Source organism: Cervus canadensis, chromosome 30 (assembly GCF_019320065.1).
Source record: "Cervus canadensis isolate Bull #8, Minnesota chromosome 30, ASM1932006v1, whole genome shotgun sequence".
Classification (NCBI taxonomy): domain Eukaryota; kingdom Metazoa; phylum Chordata; class Mammalia; order Artiodactyla; family Cervidae; genus Cervus; species Cervus canadensis.
Window position 1 is genome coordinate 20,040,888 of NC_057415.1, and position 24,495 is coordinate 20,065,382.

The 24,495-nt window shown below is 44.5% G+C and overlaps 1 protein-coding gene across 3 annotated transcripts in view; it reads right to left on the reverse strand.

Moving 5' to 3' along the window:
• Positions 1 to 24,495, reverse strand: part of SYK (spleen associated tyrosine kinase) — a 104,408-nt gene that overhangs the window by 25,904 nt on the left and 54,009 nt on the right. For 2 of the 3 annotated variants that reach the window (XM_043453210.1, XM_043453211.1), the window contains exons 4-8: positions 15,556 to 15,691; positions 12,296 to 12,377; positions 11,879 to 11,922; positions 10,142 to 10,210; positions 968 to 1,055 (exon numbers count right to left, since the gene is read on the reverse strand). In XM_043453210.1, coding sequence (XP_043309145.1) covers positions 968 to 1,055; positions 10,142 to 10,210; positions 11,879 to 11,922; positions 12,296 to 12,377; positions 15,556 to 15,691 — 419 coding nt within the window. The remainder of the gene's footprint in view (positions 1 to 967; positions 1,056 to 10,141; positions 10,211 to 11,878; positions 11,923 to 12,295; positions 12,378 to 15,555; positions 15,692 to 24,495) is intronic. The other variant, XM_043453214.1, reaches the window with a different exon arrangement.

Below are 24,495 nucleotides of genomic sequence, written 5' to 3' on the forward strand. Positions count from 1 at the left end.
TCAGGTCCTAAAGGTCATGCACCTTCTGTCTGGTTTGCTGGGAATCTTGAAGCTTCAGACTCCATGCAGCTGTTTAACTGCCCTGGCTCCTTCTATGCTGTGAGAATGCCCCGGACAGTCCAGGTGGAGAGACCAGATGAAGAGTCTCTGAGGCTCCGTACCCTGGAGATGAAAGATGCTGGCCGGCCTCCAATGCCCTGGTTCTAGTCCCACCATGGTCTCCACTCCTGCTGGCCCAGCTCCACCCCCGATCTGCCTGCAAGAGGCCCCATGCTGCCACTGCCCGGTTCAGCCTTGCCCAGATTCCTGACCTGCATGAGGTAATTAAATAACTGCTGCTGATTTAAGCTACAAAGTTTGGGGCTGATTTTTTGTAGCATTAAATAGATCAAGTTTACCAACTAACACAAAAACCTGGGTCCACCTAGAAAACCTAAGAAGCTGATCCAGAGGCCCCATTTCTGACCAGTATAACAGAGGCCTTGTGAGTTTGAAGGGGTGCTTCCTCTCCTGGCCTCACAGAATCGCTGCAGTTCCCTGAACATGTCTAGAATCCCCAAACTTAGACGTTTCTTCAGTTTTTACCAGCTACCTGTTGCTGGACTTCCATTTGAATTTACTCCTGGACACAGACATCTTTTCAAGAATAGATCTTAGAAATGGAAACTTTAAGTAGCTTCAGTTATTACTGGAAAAGGTGAGGCATTCTGAAGCAGTGGGTTTGAAGGATATTTTCCACATGGCTGATTTATTGCGAGGGAGGCTGTAGAGACCATTGCATCCAACAGACACCACTACTTGCAGACACGTGGCATCTTCCACCTGCCACCAGATGACAGGATCACTCCCTGCTAGGCAGCGCTGTAACAGCCGCCGACAGCAGGGAGAGCCGGCCCTGCCATTTGCGAGGGACTGTGGGAGGCATCCTCGCGCTGTGAACACCCAGGACCAAAGGGGCAGCTCTTACCTCTCTCGTTGGCCCACGGCCCTCGGTCTGGCTCGTAAGGGTTGAATGTTGCAGAGTTATCTGCCTGGTTCCCTGGGGATGTGGAGGCCTGAGGCACACAGATGATAACAGCTCATTTTTCTTCATGAATAACACTGTTGAGTTGGCCTGCATGCTAATTTTTATTTTCAAATAATCACGTCTTAACTTAAGCAGGGAAGACAAAGGAAGGAACCAGGCAAAGAGACAGGAAAACAACAACAAGGACGACATGGCTTATCTCATTCTCCGGGCAACTGATGGGTTGCTGTGAAGGCTAAATAAAGCTCATGCTCCTGTAACAGAAGGGGCCTGCAGGGATCCCAGGGGGTGTTGTGAGAGAATTAACCAGAACTGTTTCGGTGGAATTCCCGCCTACTTACTCATCCTTTCAAATCCTACTTCCACTTGCTAAAAGATGCTGAGGATTTTCATTATCCCCTTGGATTCAGTCTCCTCCATTAATTCTTTCTAATATTACAGAGAAGTTATTGAAAAAAAAACATTAAGTGTCCACCAGCTGCTTCAAACCACTTCCCAACTCTAAAGCATCCATGAATTCCCAGTATCCACATGTATCTTTACAATCTGTGGAGATCTGGCAACATTTGGGTAGATGCCAGAGGGTAGTGGTGGTCTGGTCAGTAAGCTAGAGGTACCGAGATGAAGCGGCTGCTAGCATCCCAGGGTCTAAGTGCCCCACCTGTTAATTGTCACTATCGTTGTCATCATCATCAACCAACCCTTTGAGACAGGGAAGCCTATTTTTGCTAACCTGAAGGAAGGTATTTCTTCCTTGAACCCAGAGTAGGTAACTGACGTGTATAAAAAAGCCTTGCTGGCCATTATTAATGGCAACTTTCCTTATTATTTATTTGATTTGCATCAATTTGCAGCAGGAAATAATGGGGGGGGGGATCCACTGTTATATTCCTATATCTTTTCCCTTCCAAAAGTCTCTATCTCAATTCTGCCTGATCCACCTTTATCCTCAACTGAAAACAAAGGTCTGTGCTTAGTCACTCACTCATGTCCGACTCTTTGTGACCCCATGGACTGTAGCCCACCAAGTTCCTGAGTTCATGGGGATTCTCCAGCAAGAATACTGGAGTGAGTTGCCATGCCCTCCTCCAGGGGATCTTCCCAACCCAGAGACTGAACCTAGGTCTCCCACATTGCAGGTGCATTATTTACTGTTTGAGCCACCAAGGGAGTCCAAGAATACTGGAGTGGGTAGCCTATCCCTTCTCCAGGGGATCTTCCTGACTCAGGAATTGAACCAGGGTCATCCTGCATTGCAAGCGGATTCTTTACCAGCTGAGCTAACTGGGAAGCCCCCCAAGCAAGGGTATTATTACTAAATTTGGTTCACAGGAAAACCACGATTCAAATCATCTTTTTGGCATGAGTTGAGTAGAAAGAAATTTTATATAACTGTTTTTTTTTTTTTCTAGCAGTGCCCAAACACTGGCCATGAAGAAATGAGATACTGCCATATTTTGGAGAATTTAGAGAAACAGAGACAGTAAGCTGAATTTTACACAGTCGCTTATCTACTGGCACACATGAAATGTTCACCTGCCTTCCTGACATCCCCAGCTCAGGATCCAAAAGTACAGTAATGAAGTCACAGTGCATCACTGCTGCGACATGGTCACTTGTTCCTGAAACTGTCTTCCTCCTGCTAACCGAGCTCTATAGAGCCCCGGCTCACCATGGCAAAGGCCCTTCTGAGAAGCCAAAGGACATCCACTCTTATGGGCCAATGGAATGCCATTGTATCCATTTTCTGATGACTATCTCAGCATTCTTATCAAACTGTTTAATAGAAACAGCTGTGATGTATGAAGAATAAAAAGAGAATATAAGTTACAGGGGATATCATCATTTAGTCACTGCATCAGAGCTTTGTTGCTAAATTGTTCACTCAACCACTGCTAAATAAAAATGTGTTCAACAAACATAACATGAATGAATGAATGAGTGAATGGAGATAAATTTCAAACTGGGAGGTGTGAAATGCAAACAGTTTTAATGTGATTTAAAAACGAGTTCTCTCTCAAGTTCTTCTATTAATAGGTGTGGCTAATTCCAAATAACAATATACCACTTTAAAAAATTAACATATGATTATAAGACTCTTGGATATACGGTTCATTCACTTCTTATTTATGATATAATTACCCTGTCTCAACAGAACTGTCCTAGGGGAAACTAGGTAATTCCCAAAGCTTGCCATACTCCTGCTCTGCTTAGTCCCCTCTGGTAATCAAACTATAAGGCTGAAATAGTTTTTAAACTAAAAAATAAATTCTCTTTTAGGTTCACATTGACTATCATTTCAACTTCTCTGATTTTTTCCCTTGAGGTAGGAAGGTTCTGAACTCAAAAGCAAAACCACAACCCCAGGACCAGCCATCATGGACAAGGAGAAGGCATCGATACCCCTTCTCTGCACTGGAAGACCTCCCACTATTTGCCCACTTAGGGATGTATCCCAGGACTGCAGCCCTTCCACCCTGATGAGATGTTCTCTGGAGCAGAAAGACTTCATAAAGGCTGTTACATTTGAAGCCAGAATGCAATGATCTGCAATATGAATCCTCCCACGGAGAATTTAGAAACAGAGGTGGGGATGTAAAAAGTACTGAAAAAGACACTAGGGCATGAGGAGTAGGAATCAGTAGTGATGGCCACAGTTTGCCTACAGCCCTGCACAGAGGGATGTATACTCTGATTGGCTGTGTGGTGTTCATCCCTTGTCTGTCTTGTCTATGGATAAGAAAATGGGTTGCAGGTCTCCTCTCGAGAAGGTTGAACCCCATCTTTTAAGCCGAGGTGGTTCAAGGGCTTCATTTCAACACTGCCCACTTAGACCAGCCTTTGCAGTCTAAACCCTGAGTTTCCCTCAATAACCACATCAAATCCCCGCCTGGACCCCTCGGACCTCCCTGCCCTGACTGGGACAGAGAATGGAAATACACTCCAAAGAGAATGCTCTTTGGAAGGAATGGGAGGTTTTTCTACTGTGTCTGTTAAAAAGGCCGTATTGATTTTATTTGAAGATGAAGCTACAAATGCAAGTTTCATCTTTCCCAAAGCACTTGGTGATTCTACCATTCAGTAGAACAACAGCAAAACCCTATGGAATCAAATGCTTGATTGAAAAGAAGATTTGAGGACTTTGTAAACAATGAACTCTAAGGCAAAATGATAAATTAGGAAAGCATTGTTAATGCTTAGAATTGAAATGTCTTTTAATTTAATGAAAAACGTATTGCTGATCCATTCCATCATCTGTCGTTATTATTTCTGTTCTGTACTTTATCATCCATTCTGCCCTAATCAGTAACATCCCCTCTTCTGCATAGAGAACAAGGTATACATGAAATGTTGACTGCTGCTTTCCCCCTACTTTTGCTGATATTTGAAACTGAAGTCAAACCTGCAGGACACCACTAGATGGCACTAGCTACTTTAGCTTTCCACCTTCCAAAGAGCAATTTGAGGGTTTTTTAAGTTTTGTAAATTCAAGTAAAAACAGATCACTCCACAATAATAAAAATAATATTTGTTTAGGTTGGGAAGATCCCCTGGAGGAGGGCATGGCAGCCTACTCCAGTATTCTTGCCTGGAGAATCCCATAGACAGAGGAGCCTGGCGCGCTCCAGTCCATGGGCTTGAAAAGTGTCAGGCATGACTGGGTGACGAAGCACCGCACAGGTTGAGTTATGATCCCTGATCTCTTGTTGGCTACTCAGCTGCAAGTAGAGAATATATTTGACAAATATCCTTTGAGTGCCTATTTTTAAGAAGTACAGATTCAGAAGTGAACAAAAGAGAAAAATACATTGCTTTTAAGGAGCTAATTCAGAGTTTCCTGACTCGGGAACATTGTTTGCCAGGTATTCTGATTTTCATTTCTAGACCTTAATTTTTAGACTTAAAACACATTTTCAAGTCAGGTAACAGCGGTAATAATGATGACAATATATTTAATGTTTGTCACCACTGCAATGACAAAAAGAGCCAGTAGGCTTCACAAATTTTAGCTGCTCAAACCAAACACAATTCTGGTTTTCAGTGGAATGACTTTGGTCCCAGTCCAAGGCTCCAGAGCTAAAGGCAGACTCTCCTTGGCCAGGGCTTGAAATAATCTTTGGTTTGCTTCAGATCCATAAAAATAAGCACTTGGCTGTCATAATTAATCTTCCTTCAACTTAGAAGCAAAGATCTAAAAGCTGGTCCTTTATAATGATGTGGAAACATTTTCTCCAGGGTTTGGTCCACTGCTTCCACATTACCAAGTACATGAGTACGATTTAAGGGCCCCTTCTTTCTTTCTCCTAGCTGATTCTTAGTAAATTGTGTTAAAATGTCTAAAAGTGTTCCAATCCGCAATGTAGGTGCTGGAATAAAACATGAAAAATGAATTTTAATTTGAAATTCTAGAACATTTTTTCACAACTAAGACAAATGTGAATGCTATGTTTCATCTTAGAGAATGTGCCTTTGAACTCTGACACAGAAGCACAGTCTTTAAGGCTGCTTTGTTCAAACTGACAGCCATCCTCAATAGAAAGATTGGTTTACATACTTAAAGTAGCAAAGAAAAATATTCCAATGCTAATAGGAGGAATTTTATTCATGTAAGGATTACCAGTCCTTAGAGTAAGTGATGGCAGGAAGCAAGGAGAGAGTAGATTATACTTGTATTATTCTTCAGTTAAATTCATTCATATTTTCAAGTGTTAAAATGTTACTAATCTCTTAAAAATACTCCTGCCCTTAAGTTTTTGTTATAAAATTTCAAAATTATCTGATTAATAATATTCTGCCAATCATAACACATTTGTCATTAACTATCTGCATGCTAGAGTTCATTCAGGTTCTATCATGTCCATTTTGTGCCTGAATTATTTAAAAAACAACTTCATATTGAACAAAAAAATTCAAGAAAGTTATTTATACCCTAACAGATGGGATATTTGACATAATTCCCACAAGTCTTTTTCATGACTGGTTAAATAATGGAAAATTCCTCTTTTATTTTTAAGTATTAGGTCTCCTAAAATATTTCTGGTGAGCAATTAAAATATTTTTAATTCATTGCTTAAATCATATAATGCTTCTCTTTATCAATGAACTACTGACATTTTTGGCTTTTATGAAAGTTCAATGCATACTTCAAAGCTGTTATAAATTTAAATAGACAACAGCCCTTGTTTAGCCAGAAAAGTATTTTCACAGTATTAACCAGATTAATTAGCTTCTAATATTTAATTATCTTTTAAAAGTGATTAAGTAATTTAAGAGGGGCAAATTTTAAAAGGCACAACAGGGTTTCAATGAAAAAATGGGTCTCCTTGACACACCATTTCCTACTCCCAAGGCAACTAGTGCTATCAGTATTTGCTATATTCTTCTAGAACATTCTACACTGTATCAGCACACATATATGTGCCTGACTTTGCCATCTTCAATTAACATTGCATTTTGGAAATGGCTTTATATCTCAACTACCCATCATGATATGAATTTTAACATAACTGATTTCACTTATTTCCCATTGATTTCTAAATTGTTTCCAGGCTTTGTCAATGATACAGTGTTTGTTAGAATGTCAGAATGTCAATGATACAATGTTAGACATGTACCATTTCACACTTTTCCAATAAAGTACAGCTTACTCAACACACACTTGTTGTGTGGTGTCACCAAACTCGTTTATTTGGGCTAGTTTTACAGAGGGACATAAGAGAGCATCATAGTTTTAATTCTCATTTCTCTTATTATGAAACAGAACAGCTTTTCCTATGCTTGAGAACTATTTACATTTTCTCTCCTATAAACTATCCTATGCCCACTAACCTATTAGATAGTTAAAACTTTTATTGATTTATATAATTTCTTTATAAAGATATTGACCTCCTATATGGATATATATATATATATATATATATATGATCACTGCTAATTTTTATTCTAAGTTTATTATGCTTCTTTGGAAGATGATATGGTTCTTATCCACACATGTATTTTATTTTTTGGTAGTCTTACTGATATTTTCTTCGATTTCATTAGACATTCTTCTTTAATCTAAAGACCTACTAAATCTTAAATTGTGGATATTTCTGTAATCACTGTAGGGGAGTGGGCTTCAGGCTGCATGGGACAAGGACGGGGTGGGAGTGGGGCTTATTTCTTCACAGTGCTGGGTTACTGTTTCCTGGGGTGATAGCGTCTTGATGTGTCACCCTGGCTGACCTGAATGATAATGCTGTGTTATTGACTCAAACTACGATCATGGTACTGCTGTGGAGGGATATTGGAGAGGTAACTAAAATTCTTAATTAGTTGATTTTATTTAGGGAGATTATCCTGGGTGGGCTTGACTTACTCAGTCAAAAGTTCTTAGAAGAGGTTGAGACTTTGCTAAGAGGGGTGGGGTGGGGGAGTGACTGACCCTTGGTTGTTAATGACAGCTCCACCTTGCTTATCCTCCCTTCCTGATGACTTGCCCTATGGACATTGAACTTGCCCCAACAGTTGTGTAAGGCAAGTCCTAGTGATAAGTCAATATGTGTGTGTACATGTATACAGATGTGTATATAAATATGTACTTATGTGTGTTAAAAATGTACCTCTGTGTGTGTGTGTGTGTGTGTGTGTGTGTGAGTGTGCTGTGGGTGGGTTTCATGCATAAACCTCTGACTGATCACATTCTCCTGGTAGAACCCTGAATGAAGCCCTTGGACACTACAGAATTAAGGTAAATGTGGAAAGCTGTGTCTTCTCTGCAGTGAAACTGCTTATGTCTGGGACTGCACATGGGTGGAGGGCTGTGCATCGGCACACTGGCCTTGGGCTGTCAGAAAGACAATGATGAATAAACAAGTGGTGGGAGTCAAGAGTGTGGTCCAAGCCCACAGGGACTCCTTCATGGCTGCCACACAGACTCCATGCACAGAGGGGCCAGAAGCCCGGTGAGTGAAAGGTTCTGAGCCTGCCGATGGGGCTCCACGAATGGGCAACTGAGTGTCCTTCCCCAAGTTGTGCTATAATATGATGTTTTGTCAATGCAGTATTTGATTAAGGACTCAAAGAGATGACTCATGGTTGAAAAGCACCCTGAACCAGAGCATACTTTGAATCACCTCAGTTGATGGGGCACCATCTGGCCTATATTCCCCAGAATATGGTCCTATGAGATGCCATCTTGACAACTAGGTGCACCCTCCCCAAGGAGAAGGGCTGAGTGCCGACAGGGGTTGAGGGCCAGGAGGGCCAGGAGGTGGCAGCCGTAGAGAGTTTCACCTTGGACCATGGGGAATGTTGACCTCTTCAAGGCAGAAGCCTCAATCGCCTATTTGCCTTGGTGGCTTGAAACAAACCCCAAGTCATGGGACAAAGGGAGTACTGGCATACAGCATGCATTCCCTTGACAACTCCCCAGCCTTCCAGCTCCTAACACGCCACCCTGGCATGGACAGCCCTCAGGGTCACCCCTCTAAGAGCAACGCCCCATCATACCTGATGTTTCCCACGAGCTGATCCACCCTGACTGGGAATGTGGCCTCAAAACAGATAGTTACTCCTTTCAGGTTTATCACCTAACTTCCCCCCTCCAACACTACATTAAACTCACTTCTCTTTTTTGTAGTCAACAAGACTGAACATATCTAGGATATAACAGCCCACTTGGAAAGAAAATCTCAGGGCTTTTATGCTTTTCATTTACGTTGTTTCTGCTAAGTACTTCAGGCAATCTGCTTCATGAACTAATGCTTGATTACATGCTGACATGTCTAGAAAAGGGGCTTTCTGGGTAGCTCAGTTGATAAAGAATCTGCCTGCAATACAGGAGATCCCGGTTCAACTGCTGGATTGGGAAGTTCCCCTGAAGAAGGGATAGGCTATCCACTCCATTATTCTTGAGCTTCCCTGGTGGTTCAGATGGTAAAGAATCCAACTGCAATGCGGAGACCTGGGTTTGATCCCTGGGTTGGGAAGATCCCCTGGGGGAGGGCATGGCAACTCACTCCAGTATTCTAGCCTGGAGAATCCCATGGACAGAGGAACCTGGTGGGCTACAATCCATGGGGCCACAAAGAGTCAGACACGACTGAGTGACTAAGCACACATGTCTGGAAAAGTACTAACTGGATATGAAAATGGAAAGAATTATTAATAAAATAATTTTATACCACAATGATAAAACTAAAAAAAAAAAGAAATCCATATACATGTTATAAATATTTCTTGAGGGAGGTGATTATTACTGAGTCGTTAAAAAAACTTTTTATTTACCCCATAATTCAATCATATAGCAAAATATGAATATGCATTATATGTCAGCTTTTGTTGCTGTTGTTTAGTCACTAAATCATGTCTTTTGCAACCCCGTGGACTGTAGCCCACCAGGCTCCACTGTCCATGGGGTTTCTCAGGCAAGAATACTGAAGTAGGTTGCCATTTCCTTCTCTAGGTGATTTTCCCGAGCCAGAGATCAAACCCGTGTATCCTGCATTGGCAGGCGGGTTCTTTGCAACTGAGCCGCCAGGAAGGCCCATATGATGTCAACTTTACTGTCTCATAAATAAAAATGATGTTTTTCTAATCCTCAAATTCCACCTTGTCTTTGTATATGTTATACTTCAGGTTCTGTGTTGGAACTCTGCAGCCACAATGACGTTACTATGGCACTTGATATTTATAAAATCAGTGACCTTGTGTAGTCACTGGGCAGAATCCACACTACTTTGGCTGTTCTTTCCACCAACGTGTAATTAATCTAGTCAATTACCATACCACTCTCCTATGTGATTCTGGTTCCCTTTGAAAAGACTTTCCCACATGAGAAATCCCTCCCACCTATCACACTGACAGAGACGACTTCCAAGGGCACATTGTAGCAGAGACAGTGTGCTCACGGTGAGGGACTTTGCAGCAGAGGGACTTGGACCCACACGGAAAGCACGATGAGGAACGGGCACGGGCTGCCCGGGAGGCTACACATGGCAGGGACATGAGACCAGAGCAGAGGGAGGTGGGCAGTGGTGCACACGGAGGGGCAGCCAAGGGCAGCGCGCGGGTGCTGCGTGCGGGTCTGTCCTACCACTTAGTCAGGGGCAGCAAGCAGGGGACGCTTAGCACCTTTCTGTGGTCACGCTTTGGGAAGGAGTATGATTTGATTCTTGAGATTATTCCACCCGCTGACCAAGTCTAGAAACCATAATGGCAAAGAGGAATAGTAAATGTTTCAGAAAACAAATACAGGCTACCTTACATGACATGTTATTTTAGCTGTTCTTATCATTACAGTAACCCCCTCCAGATTCTGTTGATGAAATGCACTAGAGGTAACATGTGATCATTAGAAAGCCTTCAGGAAAAGCCTACTATTTGAATAGAAGGATCTGGAAAAATATTTTGGCAATATTTTCCATGGAAGGCTATAAGATTCAAGTTTTCATATTAAATAGCCCACTTTTCATATATAATTATTGTCAAACTGAAGACAAATCATCCTAAAGAAACTAATTCTGAGAGCCCAATTTTGTTACTTATGGGTGCTGGTTCCATGATATTTGTGGAAATTCACTGAGTTGGACCCTTAGGGAACATGCATATTTTTATATAGTCAGTAAAAAGTTTTTCCACAATGTCTAACACCTTAAAGCCATTACGTCATGCACAACTAAATAGAAGCCTTGATATTCTTTTAAAGTTCTCACCCCAAGCCCACCTGCCTCTTAGAGCAAAGTGGACCTGCCTCATGGTGGATAAAATCTTAAAGTTGACTCGCCAGGCCCATGAGTCATGTAAAGGGTAAAACAAAATGATGACTCCATAAAGGGGCTTTACTTTAGAAGTTGATCCCAAAGTTCACTGGCATTTCAGCTCCCCTGATTCGGGGACAAGAGCTGCTGCAGGAAGACTGCTTGGTTCAGTATAGGTGCAGCTTCTGAACAAGTCAATAGCCCCTGCCACGGGTGGAGGGTTCATTCCACCTTCTGCAGATTTTAAGGGTTAACAGGCAGAAAGTGAGGTACAGAGCACACAGCTCGTGTTGGGGGAATTTTCAGAACTCACAAATGGCATTAAAGGGCATCAAAGGTCCACAGTGAGGTCCCCTTCAAAGTAGCAGGACATCATTCCTGCTTGGAGTATAAATCTGTGTGTTACCTCCTAATAGTCTGGAGGGAAGAGAGAGCTGGAACTCTCTCTCTTCAGAAGCATCAGGCATGTGTTGGCCAAACCCACATGTAGAAGTATGGATAGATCACATTCTCACCACCCACTGATGTGGAGGGGGTGGTGGGTTCTTGCCAAGCCTTCAACTCCATCCTTTTCTAGAGGCTTCTTCTCTCAAGTGATAGCACCAGGCACCCCCATTCCAAGCTTTCCTCCACCAAGCTATAGCCAAAGCAGCTCCCCTGGAAAGGGTGGGTTTTCTGATAACAATGTCTTAGTTGATTTAACCAAAAGAGTTTGGCAGTCAACCTCACTGAGACAACTTATATACCCAGCTTACTATCCATCATGCATGTGGTCACATGGATCATACATGTGACTCCTCATGGATGGGTCAGGGCTGAGCCTGAACAATATGTTACCATTTCCAAAATCTACCAGGAGGTATATTTTTGATTTAACATTGGGTTACATGGATATTTCATATACTTTTAGAAAATGGAGGGATTTTAACCTACCAAAGAAGCTAATTTAGCTAGCTCAGAACTGAAAATAGGCTGATTCTAGCTGCACCAGCAATCCCAGTTTATCAAGTGTGATAAGAACAATGACCATTACTCTTTTGTCTAAAAATACTTTTCATTGTGCTAATATACAACTGCTTCATCTTTAATGGCCTGGCTAAGTAACACTTACCCCAGGATGAGAACTTGGAAGTTGTGGACGGAAGTTAATATTTCCTGGTTAGAAAGAACATGCACAATTACTGCTGTGTCAGTGAAAACCATCTATTTATCCCCTCCCCCACTGCAGATCAATCAATGTGGCTGTAAAATATTACTGCTTGAGGAGCAGATATATTTTCTGCATACATTTCTTGTTATCCTCTTTCACTCAATTTTCTCATATAAGCAATAAAAACAAATCCATTTTCAAAGTTATTGACTAGTTTTTGATGAATGATAAATATACAGTTGGAGTAATCATTTTAATCAATCAGTAAAAACAAAGTCTCATCCCATCTGGTTTGACTTTGCAACAGATCAAATCTATAATGAGGCTGATTATTATCAGCATCTGAAAGAGTGAGACTCCAGTGTCTTGGCTACTCACCCGATTGCCCACCAATTTTTTGACATGGAACTGTAAGAACTCTTAACAAACCATCTGATTTATAAGAGTAGTGCTCGACCAGCTGAAAAAGAAAAAAAGTAAGAAAGTATCATAAATAATGGGGGCAGGAAATGCTCCTTACCTGGAGCAGCTGACTCCCCTTTTGGATTTTAAAAGTGATTCAAGGACAGCCCTAAAAAACAAAAAAGTGCTTCCTTGGTGGTCTTCCTGATTCCTCCCCACTCCTCTTTCCTGCCACCCTCAGACTTCTGGCAGAAGTCCACATGCCACCCTTTTTGACCTTATTCTACACTTGGCTCCCTTCCCTCCTTCCTTCTTTCTTTCTTTGGTGGTAATTGTATGTCTTTGTTTATATTCTTCTATATCCATGTGATTCTATAATAATGAATTCATTTATTCGGTCTTTCAACAAACATTCTGTTGTTTGGTAGGCCCTGAGACAGGACAAAAGGTAAACTATGGTGAATGAGACACATTTCCTACTGTTGAGGTGCTTACTTCCTTGGTGGAGAAGGCTATAAATGAATTATAAAGTAGAGTAATTGATTCTGTATTAGTGCTTTGGGCAAAGCCTTTGGAGGGACCAAATAACGCAGCCCAAAAGTTTCAGAGAGAAGACATCACAGCATGAGTGATATAAGAACTAGGGCCTGGAGAAAGCTGACCCTTTGGAGAATGGCCTTATGTTCACAGAACATGGACACCCTTGGCTAATGGTGCCCAGGAAACTATGAATCATGATGTCTGATTCCTACATTAAAAAGGAAATGAATGGCAAGTAGATTTATTTATACCTAGTCAAAATTATGCAACAGGAAGACAGCCTTAGTTTTCACATTTTCTTTTCTCAAACAGACATTTCCTCTGCAGACAAACTAAAATCCTTCTATCCAATATTTTTTTCTTATCTATTTATTAATTCCTTTTCCAGTTATGGACTCCTGGCTCCTAAACCTTTCTTTCTCTCAAAACTTACCTATTTGGGTAAATGTTCATTGAATGAATATATTTTATCCTTCCAGGGAGCATTCTTTTTTTAAATTTTATTTTATTGTGGAAAGAACACAATAAAGGAGATCCACCCTCTTAATAAATATTCCAATATGACCAGCCCTAACACACTCCTGAAATGGAGAGCAAGGCTCTCTCTGTTCTGTTAAATGCAACAGTGTGTTCTCAGACATAGTATTGAGGTCGCTACAATAGCTGAAATATCCCATGCATCTCTCCAGTATCATTCAAATATCTCCTTATATGCTTACGGTTTCAGACAATCTACCCAAAAGGATGGGTGGGAGGTAGGCATACACATAAAGATTTCCCTCTTGGGCAAGGGTACACAAATATTTTCTGTAAAGGGCCAGATAGTGATATTTTAGGTCTTTTCATTCCACGTATCATCTCTGTCACATAGTTCTTTATTTAAAATAAACAATCACCCTTTAAAATATAGAAACCATTTTTCTTCAAGGACTACACAAAAGCAGCTCAGGGCCAGACGTGATCCATAAGTGTGTTGATTCTTTCTCTACAGAAAGGAAAACTGGAGGAGTGTAGCAATTACCAACTCTCAGAAAAACAGCACCAGATTTCTGGGTAGGGGAAGGGTACCATGGAACCTTACTGTTATCAAGAAAGAACAATGAAATCACACTCATGAAAATGGAAGGTACTCCTGGCACTTTCGAGGCTCTTTCTTAAACAGACATACAAGGGAAAGATTTAATTAAGGCTGACTGCTAAAATCCCATGGGAGAAGCCTGGTAGGCTACAGTCCATGCGGTCACAAAGAGTCGGACACGACTGAGCGACTTTACTTACTTCCTTCAATACGGTAGTGGAATCAGTAAATACGGGAAAAAGTCTTGGGAAGGAATTTTCCAACAATTAAAGATGTTTAACATTAAAGTGAGCATGCAGACTTGGAGACTGTGAGTGGACTCACTCAGGGAAAATGGTCATTCAGGAGAAATCCAATGGCCGTGTAGCAGTGATGGAGCCCAGGACCTTCAAGCATCAGACTGACGGATGGAGGCCAGTGCCTTTCAATGCACACCATCAGCGATTCTTGTAGGAGGTGAGAGTCTCTGATGGGAAATTAATTCCAGAAGGCAATGTTCCCTACTCATCTCTCTGATTTGCACTGGGCAAACACTCTTTCAAAACGATACCATTAAAATAAAGCAAAGTCTGTGGTCAATAATGAGCTACACGTCAATGAGCTACAAACCAAAAGATAATGTCAGCATTATGACTAATATGCATGAATATTAAAACACCCAGCATTCAAAGAAGAGGATTTTCTTCCAACTACAGTTAGGAGCCAAAATACATCATGTGATGGTTACTCTGAGTGCTTTCAAGGTAATGGGGATCCCTGATCTCAGATTTTAAAAAGACAAGATTTTTTGAGCCTGGTACTTTCCTGCTGGTGCTACCCATGAAGTTCCTGGTGGGGCCTGGTGTGGACATTTGAACCTGTCCCCAGTGACATCCTGCACCTACAAAACTCAACGTAGCTGTCGTTCTTGGGGTGGCAGAGTCCTTTGGTTTTCTCTGCCTCTGGGCCCACTACAGTTTATAGGATGTTTTGCCATTTCCTCACGGAGCTGTGATTTAGAATGAAGCCAAGTCGTTCGTACCTGGTGGAAAGCAGGGGTAAACATCGGGTTAGAGCTAGCACCCAAGGAACTCTCCTGTTATATTACACATTGCTTCGGGCTTTCCTATCAGGTGGGTCAAGAAGAACCCCTTTTTAGGCCAGGGGTGGATAATCCTATACAAGTGCTGGCCTGACATGCAGGAAATGATAACCACTAGGTTGCCTTAATTTTGCAGTGATTCATTTTGCAGCGAGAATGGCACTTGACATTTTGTATTAAATTTGGCCTCTTGCGATTCAAAGAATAGTCTGATTAGCCACCTCTAAGACTCCCTTCCCAGCCATCTACACCTTTCTTTACTCTGTATTTGTCTGAAAGGATGCTCTGGATTCCAGGTAGAACGTCTCTAGTGCCTTAAGGCAGGGTCTCCTGTTAAACCACGTGTAATCCTGGCTAGGTACTGCTGCCTGGTGCCAAGAGCTGAGGGGCCCTGGACAAGCTACGGGAGCCTCAGTCACCTAACATGGTAACCCTAGACCAATGCATCCAGGAACCTGGAGCGTACAATGGGGACTCTGATTGGGCAGGTCTCGGCATGGACCCAGGTCTTCTATAAAGGTACAGGAGGACAGGTACCTGCCAGAGTGTGTCGAAGTTCTTCCCGCCAGGGATGGAGAGCTTCCCCGTCTTGTCCTTGTCGATGCGGTAGTGCAGCACCTTGCCCTCATGCAGGAGGCACAGCGCGTAGGACCCGTTGTCCCTGGCCCTGATCCTGGAAGAGAGAAGACAGGGCGTCACCATCACTCCTACTGCCCGCCGGGGGTGGGCAGGGGTGCCCTGGGCAGGCAGCCTGCAGCAGCGCCTTGACCTCGGGGTCAAGGGCTTTGTACCCAGGGAGGCCCAGCTCACAGCTCGATGACACCTCGAGTCCCAGAAAAGGAACACCCAGCGGGCTTGGGAGCACTGAGGGGACGTCAGGAGAGGCCCAGGCTCTGGGGGTGAGTCCCCCATTCATCTGGAGTACAACTTGGCTCAGGGCACAGGCATGTGAACCGCACAGCACCCCAGAACAGTGGAGTCTGTGCAGCCCTCTGCCCTCGGGTCCTCTCTTCCCTGAGGTCTGCTTTTGGGTTAGATTCCAGACAGGGCAGATCCCCCACCCAGCCCAGGGTGTGCCACTGGAGGGGGTGCTTGCTGGGCATTCTAACTAGGAATATTCTCGACCCCAGATGGAGGCCGGGAAAGGCTCCCCCTCCCTAGGACCCTCTTCATCCCCTTAAGCTCACTCTCCCTTTTACAGGGAGGAGAAAGCAGGACTGGGGTTTAAAATGTCCCATGGTAAAGACTCTGCCTACAACGCAGGAGACTTGGGTTCGTTCCCTGGGTCAGGAAGATCCCCTGGAGAAGGAAATAACAACACACTCCAGTATTCTTGCCTGGAGAATTCCATGGACAGAGGAGCCTGGTGGGCTACAGTCCATGGGGTGAGACACGACTTAGTGACTAAACCACCATGCGACAGTATCAGATGATGTCACCAGGAGAAGAAGATGTCCTCCACTGGGGGCTGGGGACCAATGAGCAGAACCAGGGCTGTGCTGGCTGGCCAGGCTCTGCCTCGTGGTCCCCTCCCTGATGCCACTCCCTTCCCTTACCCAGGGATGAGACTTGTGAGCCTGATGCCAATCAGAGCACCCATTGCACTGTAGGGGGAGGTCTGGCCTGACCAGGAAGACCTGCGGGACTGTGGGAGGGTGCGGTCTAGGTGAGGGCTGCAAAGGCACAGAATGGAGATGAATCCCCTTCCCCAACTGAACTCCTTGGTCATCACCATCCTCAGCCCATCTTCCCCTCTCAGCAACTCAAGCCTTTGGGATCACAAGATGTGAGAGGGTGAGTCACCAAGATCTCAGAAGGTCCCAGAAAGCCTCGGCGGCCTTGTCATTTTCTAAAATGAGGAAACTGAGGCCCCCAATTGTTAAGCAATGTGTCCATTCAACTATACTTTAGGAAGAGGCCAAATGTGCCAAAACTGTCGTGGGATTTCCCTGTCGTGGGGAAATTTCTGATGCCTCCCCTTGGCTGTAAGAGACCACATCCACAGGACCAGCTTTGGAAGCTGATGCAGTCACATTTGGCCTTGTAGATTCATCTCAAAAAGTGAACCCAGGACATGAGAGCTAAGCTGTGTCACATGGGGCTGGAACTTTGTTTTAAAAATAAGTTTCTTTTAAGTTGTGCTTGGCTGTGCGCGGCGAACAGGTTCCTTCCATGCCTCAGTGCTCAGGGCAGCTGGTGGGGGTGGTGGGACACACCCAGACTCCCCTCGACCTCTGCAGGACTGCTTCTGAAACCTTCTGCACTGTGAAAACAGCTCTTCCCCCAAACCCAAGCAGGTCGCCTGCACCCCAAAGTGTAAGCTCCCTTTCATGGTCACATGGCCCATTAAGGCAAGTTGGTTGCTGTCAAATCGAAAAACAACCACACAGAAAAGGAAAAACATATTTTTATATGAGGAAGAACTGAGTTTATCTCTTAGGGAAGCTATTTCATAAGGCAGGGTTACTCACCCCTGCTTTGCTTAGTTTATAAGCATCACTGGCAAACAAATAGGATAGTTTGAAGATTCAAACAATTATACAAATTCTAAATACTAAGCATTAAGAATTTATGCAAATACATATAAAAGGTTAACTCGGGATAACGATGTCCATAGGCCATTCCAAAATACATTCTCTTTGATTTCAAGTCTTTGGTGTCTTGGGCTTCCCTGCTGGCTTAGAGTCTGCCTGCAATGCTGGAGACCTGGTCCCTGGGTTGGGAAGATTCCCTGGAGAAGGAAATGGCAACCCACTCTGGTATTCTTGCCTGGAAAATTCCATAGATGGAGGAGCCTGGCGGGCTGCAGTTCATGGGGTCACAAAGTGTCGGACACGAGTGAGCAACTAACTTTACTTTTACCTTTGTATCTTGGACCTCTGGGTCCTGGAGACAATTAACTGGATCTGAACTCTGACTTTCTGAATCCATGCCCAGTGCCCACCACTCTATCTTGCCTTAAGTCTTGATTGAACTTTTATTGTTAAAACAGACAGAGGATTGCAGAATAACAGGGAAATGGTGCAATCACCTCATTAGAAATGGGGAAATGGAAATGAAGCCTACAATGGAAATAACTTTATGCCCCCTCCAGACTGGCAAAAGTTAAAAAGACTGAAAATAATAAATTGCTGAGAATGAGGGCAATAGGCACCTTCATTTACTGCCAGCAGGCGCATGAATTGGTTCAATCATTTTTGGAAAACAATTTGGAATTCTCTACTGAAACTGAACCTATTTATTCCCTGAGTCAGCAATCCACTCCAAGATATACAAAATGCATGCATTCTGCACCTGTAACGTGTGTGGGGATGTTTATATCAGTTTTATCTGTCATTATCAAAAATTATAAATAAGCTAAGTATCTGCTGAGTACAGAGTAAGTCAGTCTTGGGGTATTCATACCACAGAATGTCATGAATAAAACAGTGATACAAACACAACAAACAGTGATACAAACAACAGTGATACAAAGCAAAAGTGACTCTCATAAGTATAAATGGACACTGTGACTCTACCGGTATGAAGTTTCCAGATAGGTCAATTTGAACGATTTCATTGAGAAATGTATACCCAGGTGGTAAAAAGTGAAAGAAAAAAAAGAGCTCTGGCTCTTTTCTAGAGCCAGAGCATGCTGGACACAAGCGTACAGAAAGTGATGTCCTCTCTGGGATGGGTGTGAGTGAGGGGCCTTCTGTGATGCTGCTCCTATTTTAGTTCTTGACTTTGGCAGCATTTACTTTATAATTATCCACTAAGATACATGTATAGAGTGAGGCACTTTGGTGTGTGTTGAATATTTCATAAGAAAAATGGCATTAGAAGAGAGCGGGTGTGAGACAGAAACAGATCAGTGATTTCTATAAAGGCACACACTTCCTTGAGGATCCTCCCAAGAACAGGCCCTGGAGGAGTCTCCTGCAGCGCTCCAGACAGGCAGCCTATGCCAACTCCCGGGACAACAGCTACCTGGCGAGCACAGTCTAAGGACCAGCAGGCCCAGGGACAGGCCGTGGACATGCAGCCTGAGCAGCCCCCGAGGCAGCTGGCAGGAAACGAGGCAAAGAAGGGAAACCCACAGGCCCAGCATCTGTAGGTGGCAAAGACCAGAGGCTTGGTGACACTAACGGCCAGCAACTGTGAGGTGTCTGCTGGCTGGCTGCAGGCAGATCCTGGGCTGGGTTATTTTTAATCTAACACACGGAAAATACTGGTTTGGAAGCTGAAGTAGCTCCTCCTCCTCCTGGCCCCCTCCTGTTCATCAGAAAGACCCCCACTGTCCTGGGACACCCACCGGCTCTGTCACGTGGGTGCCCAAAGTGGAAAAAGCAAAGGCCAGTCTTGCAGCCTCTCTTGAGGTTGACCACCTTCCAGGTCAACACTATCTTTAGCGTGTCCCCAGAAGCCCCAGAAGAATTTTTTTCCAGGGAGTCTCTTGGAAAAAGCAGACAGAAGAAGCCAAGACAAATCTTGGCTCACGACAGATTTGTGTTTTGCCGTTACAAGGTGTGGGACTTCAGCGCTTTCAAAGTGTGACGCTGTCCTAACTGGCCTTAAGATTGACTTGAGGTCCCTGGTGAGACAGCAGGAGCTCCACCTTGCCTCCAGGCGTCTCAGGCTCTGCCATGAGCAGGTTCTGCACATCGGACATGAGGCGGGAGGCAAAACTGAGGTCAGGAGAGTGTTCATTCTGCGAGACGCAGCCTGGAGGGGCTCCCCCTTCCTATGACTTCCTGGATCAGAGAAAACACGTAGTAACGATGCCCAGACGATACCACCCAAACGGTGGTAGGACCTTCAAGGTGATCCTCACCCACCAAGGTCTGGGGTCATGGCATCTGCTGCAGACAGAACAGAACAGCCGGGGCACAGCCTGGCCTACCAGGCATTCTCACTGTCTGCGTAATATTTCCCCCCCCCATGTCAGAGCAGAGCATGGCTGGCTGCGGGGGAAGGAGGGCGCTGGGGATGAGTTGTATACCTACAGCGTGGACGGGAGGTACAGAGAGACATGGACGGGGGCTCCCTTCCAGAGTTCATGCTGTATCAGGCGGTCAGATACTGCAGCATGGGGCCCGACAGTGGCTTCCTAAGAGAGGAGCTGGGAGCGGGGAAGAAGATATGGGAGTGGCATGCCCTGGGAAGCCTGCTCAGTAGTGGGCTTGCCAGCATAATGCCAAGAGCATCCCTGGACTCAGGAGAGGTACCAGCCTTAATGATCCACAGAATGGAAAAGAAAACGCAACTTCTGGGTGCTTCTGTCTTGCACTTCAGCAAAATTTAGGCACGTGAAACTTCCACACATGCAGTGAAAGCAGGATCAGCTGGAATACAGGTCCAAACGTGGGGCCACGCCAAGCTCTTCTTTCACACATCTGCCTTCTTAAAAGTTTTATCACAAACTACCCCCTCTCTCCCTCTGCTCTAATTCATGAGGTGAAACCAGGTCACACTGCTTCTGCTCCAGCTTCATGGGGACCTTGATCAGACCAGTGAAGAGATACTCACATCAGTCCACAAACCCCTTTAAACTTTTCACTTCAGACAGGCCATGACTCTCTATGCTGACCTATAGCTGCAGGGCCACACGTGCCGAATGAAATGGCACATTTTGATCCCTGATAGCAGCACGTGAGGGCACTCAAAGAACTCAGCTTTTACTGTGGGCATATGAGGGTCACGCAGTCTCATTCATCAATGAACAAAAGTAGGATTTTTTCCTAAACCCACAGATTGCTTTTGAAATGAAGGTATATCAGAAAAAAGTGAGCTATAACTTGAGCAAGGAAAAGTGAGTGACAAATAAGGAAAAAAAAAAAGTGTGTTTCACCTAATGACAAATACCAATATCAGTACTGGCGTGGACACAGGGAGAACATCCTATTCTTGGGGTCAGCAGCAAGGTGAGCATCTGAACCTGGGATTCCCACAACGAAGCAAGGACCATGAAGAAGAAAATCTCTTCAACCCCGGAGGACAGTGTCCCTGGCACAGAACACTCAGGAGTCCCACAGATAAATATCTCAAATACAAGCTCAAAAGATCACTCGAAACCAAAGGAAAAAGGAGTTATGAGAAAGAGGGCCGGAAGAGAAAGAGAGCAGCAGCAGGAGAGACACAGATTTATACACTAAGGATTTTCTGTATTGAAATCGTTAGATTCAGAATATAAGCTAATTATACATCAAATGTTTAAAAAAAATGAGGGACTCACAAAAATTAGCAAGCAATAAGATGCTCTCAAAAATGTACAGGACTATTTGAGAAATAACCAGAACAAACAGGACTGCTAGAAATTTTTAAAAAATATAACTGATGGAAAAAAACAGTGGATGAGTTTAAAGCAGATTAGATATAGATGAAGTGAAAATTAATGAACCAAAAGATAATCCAAGAACATTAAATAGCACAGCACATAGAGAAAAGGCAACAGAAAATAAGAAAGAATAGAGGATGGAGTAAGGTCTAAAATATGTTTAATAGCAACCTATGAAGGAAGAAATGATAAGAAAGAAGGATAGTAATACTTGAAAAAAAAAATAGACGAGTATTTTCCAGAACTGATGAAAGAAAAAGATTCATAGTTGCAGGAAGCACAACTATAGGACAATCTTATGGTTGTAATGAACACATTACCTTGGTTCATCTCGATTAACAAATCAGATAGCACACTAGCTTTCCCTTTTTATCTTTCAGTAAACTGAGGTCAGAGAGATTAACTAGGCTGTCTAAATCACAGAGCTATTAAATGGTTGTGCTTGTCTGAACTTAAGTTTCTACAAACAGAAGCAGTTTCAAGGTTAACTACGTCTCAATCAATCAAATAAAACAGAAACATTCCTTACTGCGCATATACTTAAAGATCCTCCAATGAACTGGGAACACCTCAAATTATCACTATTCTTAGTTTTGCTTAGGTAGGCACTGGGCCCCTTGAACAGGCTCAAATGTGGTCCCCAGGCCAGCATCACTTGGGAACTTGTCAGAAATCCAAATTTCTGAGTCATAACCCAAACTTAGGTTATGACCTAAGCTAAAAACTGGGTGGGGGGGTTGTGGTTTGACCCAGCAATCTGTGCTTTAACCAGCCTCCAGGTGATTTGCACACAAACAGAAGATTGCGAACCACTGCTTACATCATCTGCTCTGGACTTTGTATCTATCCTGTGGAACCTCATTCTTTATCCTTTCTCCTAGCTTACATTTGTTCCTTGCTTATAGGGAATACAAGTGTATATTCTTACAAGCTATCTCAATGTCTCTGAAAAATGTGTCACATTCTGAATACATTTTTTTCCCTGGCTACCTTATACTGAATTGTACTTACACTGAAAAAGATACCTCATAGCTCTTTCCAAAGAGAGGCATCCACCTGCCTCCCAGTCCATCTGGAGGGACAGGGGCAGGGGATGGGGGAGGGCATTAGTGAAAGGTATGGTTCTAAGATTCAGGGCTGGCAGGTAATATGCTATCTGGTGTCCCCAAGCCAAGTCCATCCTGGACAAGGACCATGTGGTTTTGCAGACCTCTGATTCTGGCTGGACACAACCTTTTCCCTTAGAAAGGCATTGTCACCAAATCTTCCAGTGACCAGCTGTGTACAGAATGGGGTACACCCTCATCAGACCATCTATACATGCTGCTCATTTCTTTACCTGTAAGTTCTCCTGGAGGGCTTCCCACAGGGCCCCGAAACTTAAGAGGCATGAATAAGTGAATGTGTGTGTGTGTGTGCATAATTTGTGCACCCATGTGTGTAAGGGAGGTGAGGGTGTGAAGGGCATGGGGTTATAATGAAAATCAATACAGTGGGCAATGGAAGGGAGCAAGGGAGGAAATGATGAGAGGGTGACACTCCTTCTGGAAAATGGCAAATGAGGAAGGGACAATGCAAAGATCAAAGGGCTTATTTCTCCTTGAAAGGTATGAAGAAGGAAGGTCTGGAGCACCTGGATTTCAGATGCAGAGCACATAAGAGGACTCAGTTGTTCCACTGGGCTGGGTGGGAAGATGATTGTGGAGGGCCTGAGATGGGCAAATGGCACCTTGGAACCTGCTCAGAAGCCTCTGCACTCTCTTCTTCCTCGGTATACAGGGCCCCGGGGTACCCGAGATGATGTTTGACATATTAAAAAGCTGCCATGGGAAAGGAGCAGGCGGAGGAGTCCCACCCATCACATGCAACAACCACAGGCCGGCGCAGGGTGCTGGGGCCCACCCCAAGTGCAGGAGCTGTAACGCTCTATGACCTCAGGACGGGGGAAGCCCACAGGCCACAACTCTCGCCCTCCTCACACGCTCCCCAGCACAGGTGCCTCTCAGACCCTTGGACTCCAGCTCCCCTGGGCTTCCTCTTGGCCTCAGTTTTCACCTTCCTGCCCCTGCCTGCCCAACCCAGCTACCACATAGGCCACATTCGCTCTTGACTTCTGCAAACTACTGTGCCTGGTCCAAGACCTGACTGCCATCTCTCCCCCCACAGAAGCCTCACCCCCTCTCTTGACACTCGGGGAGGGGGCAAGCCCAGAGGTCAGGGTCTCCCTCAGGACCTCACAAGTCTCCTAGACCTGACAGCCCCACTGGTTTGGCCCTGGAGACTCGGCCTGGCAGCACCTCACACCCACCACTCTCCTGGGATCTCTATTTCAATCCCCTCCACCTCCCAGCCCCGTGGCAATGCTGGCCTGGCATTCACCAGGCATTTCCAAAAATAAGACCTGCAGTCAGCACCTGCAACCCACCCCTTTCCTTCCACCGTCCTCACCCAGTGGCTCTGGGTACAGTCGCCCAGCACTCTTCCCACTGAGACGTTTCCTCCCTCCTGATGGAGGAGGTCAGGCCTCCTGATGGTCAGCCTTTTCACCATCTCGTGCGTGTGTGCATGCTAAGTCACTTCAGTCATATCTGACACTTTTTGACCCTGTGGACTGTAGCCACTAGGCTCCTGTGTCCATGGGATTCTCCAGGCAAGAATACTGGAGTGGGTTGCCATGCCCTCCTCCAGAGGATCTTATCAACCTCGGGATCAAACTCGCGTCTCTTATGTCTCCTGCATTCACAGGTGGGTTCTTTACCACTAGTGCCCCCTGAGAAGGCTCAGCTAAATCTAATCAGCCAGTTTAAGGCTGCTGCTGCTGCTAAGTAGCTTCAGTCATGTCCAACTATGTGCGACCCCACAGACGGCAGCCCACTAGGCTCCCCCATCCCTGGGATTCTCCAGGCAAGGACACTGGAGTGGGTTGCCATTTCCTTCTCCAATGCATGAAAGTGAAAAGTGGAAGTGAAGTTGCTCAGTCGTGTCCGACTCTTCACGACCCCATGGACTGCAGCCAACCAGGCTCCTCCGTCTATGGGATTTTCCAGGCAAGAGTACTGGAGTGGGGTGTCATTGCCTTCTCTGCCTAAGTCCTTGATTGAAAATCAAAGGATTTAGACCATTAGCAGTGAGGCCCCTCTTGGCTCAGAAGTTCTGCCACC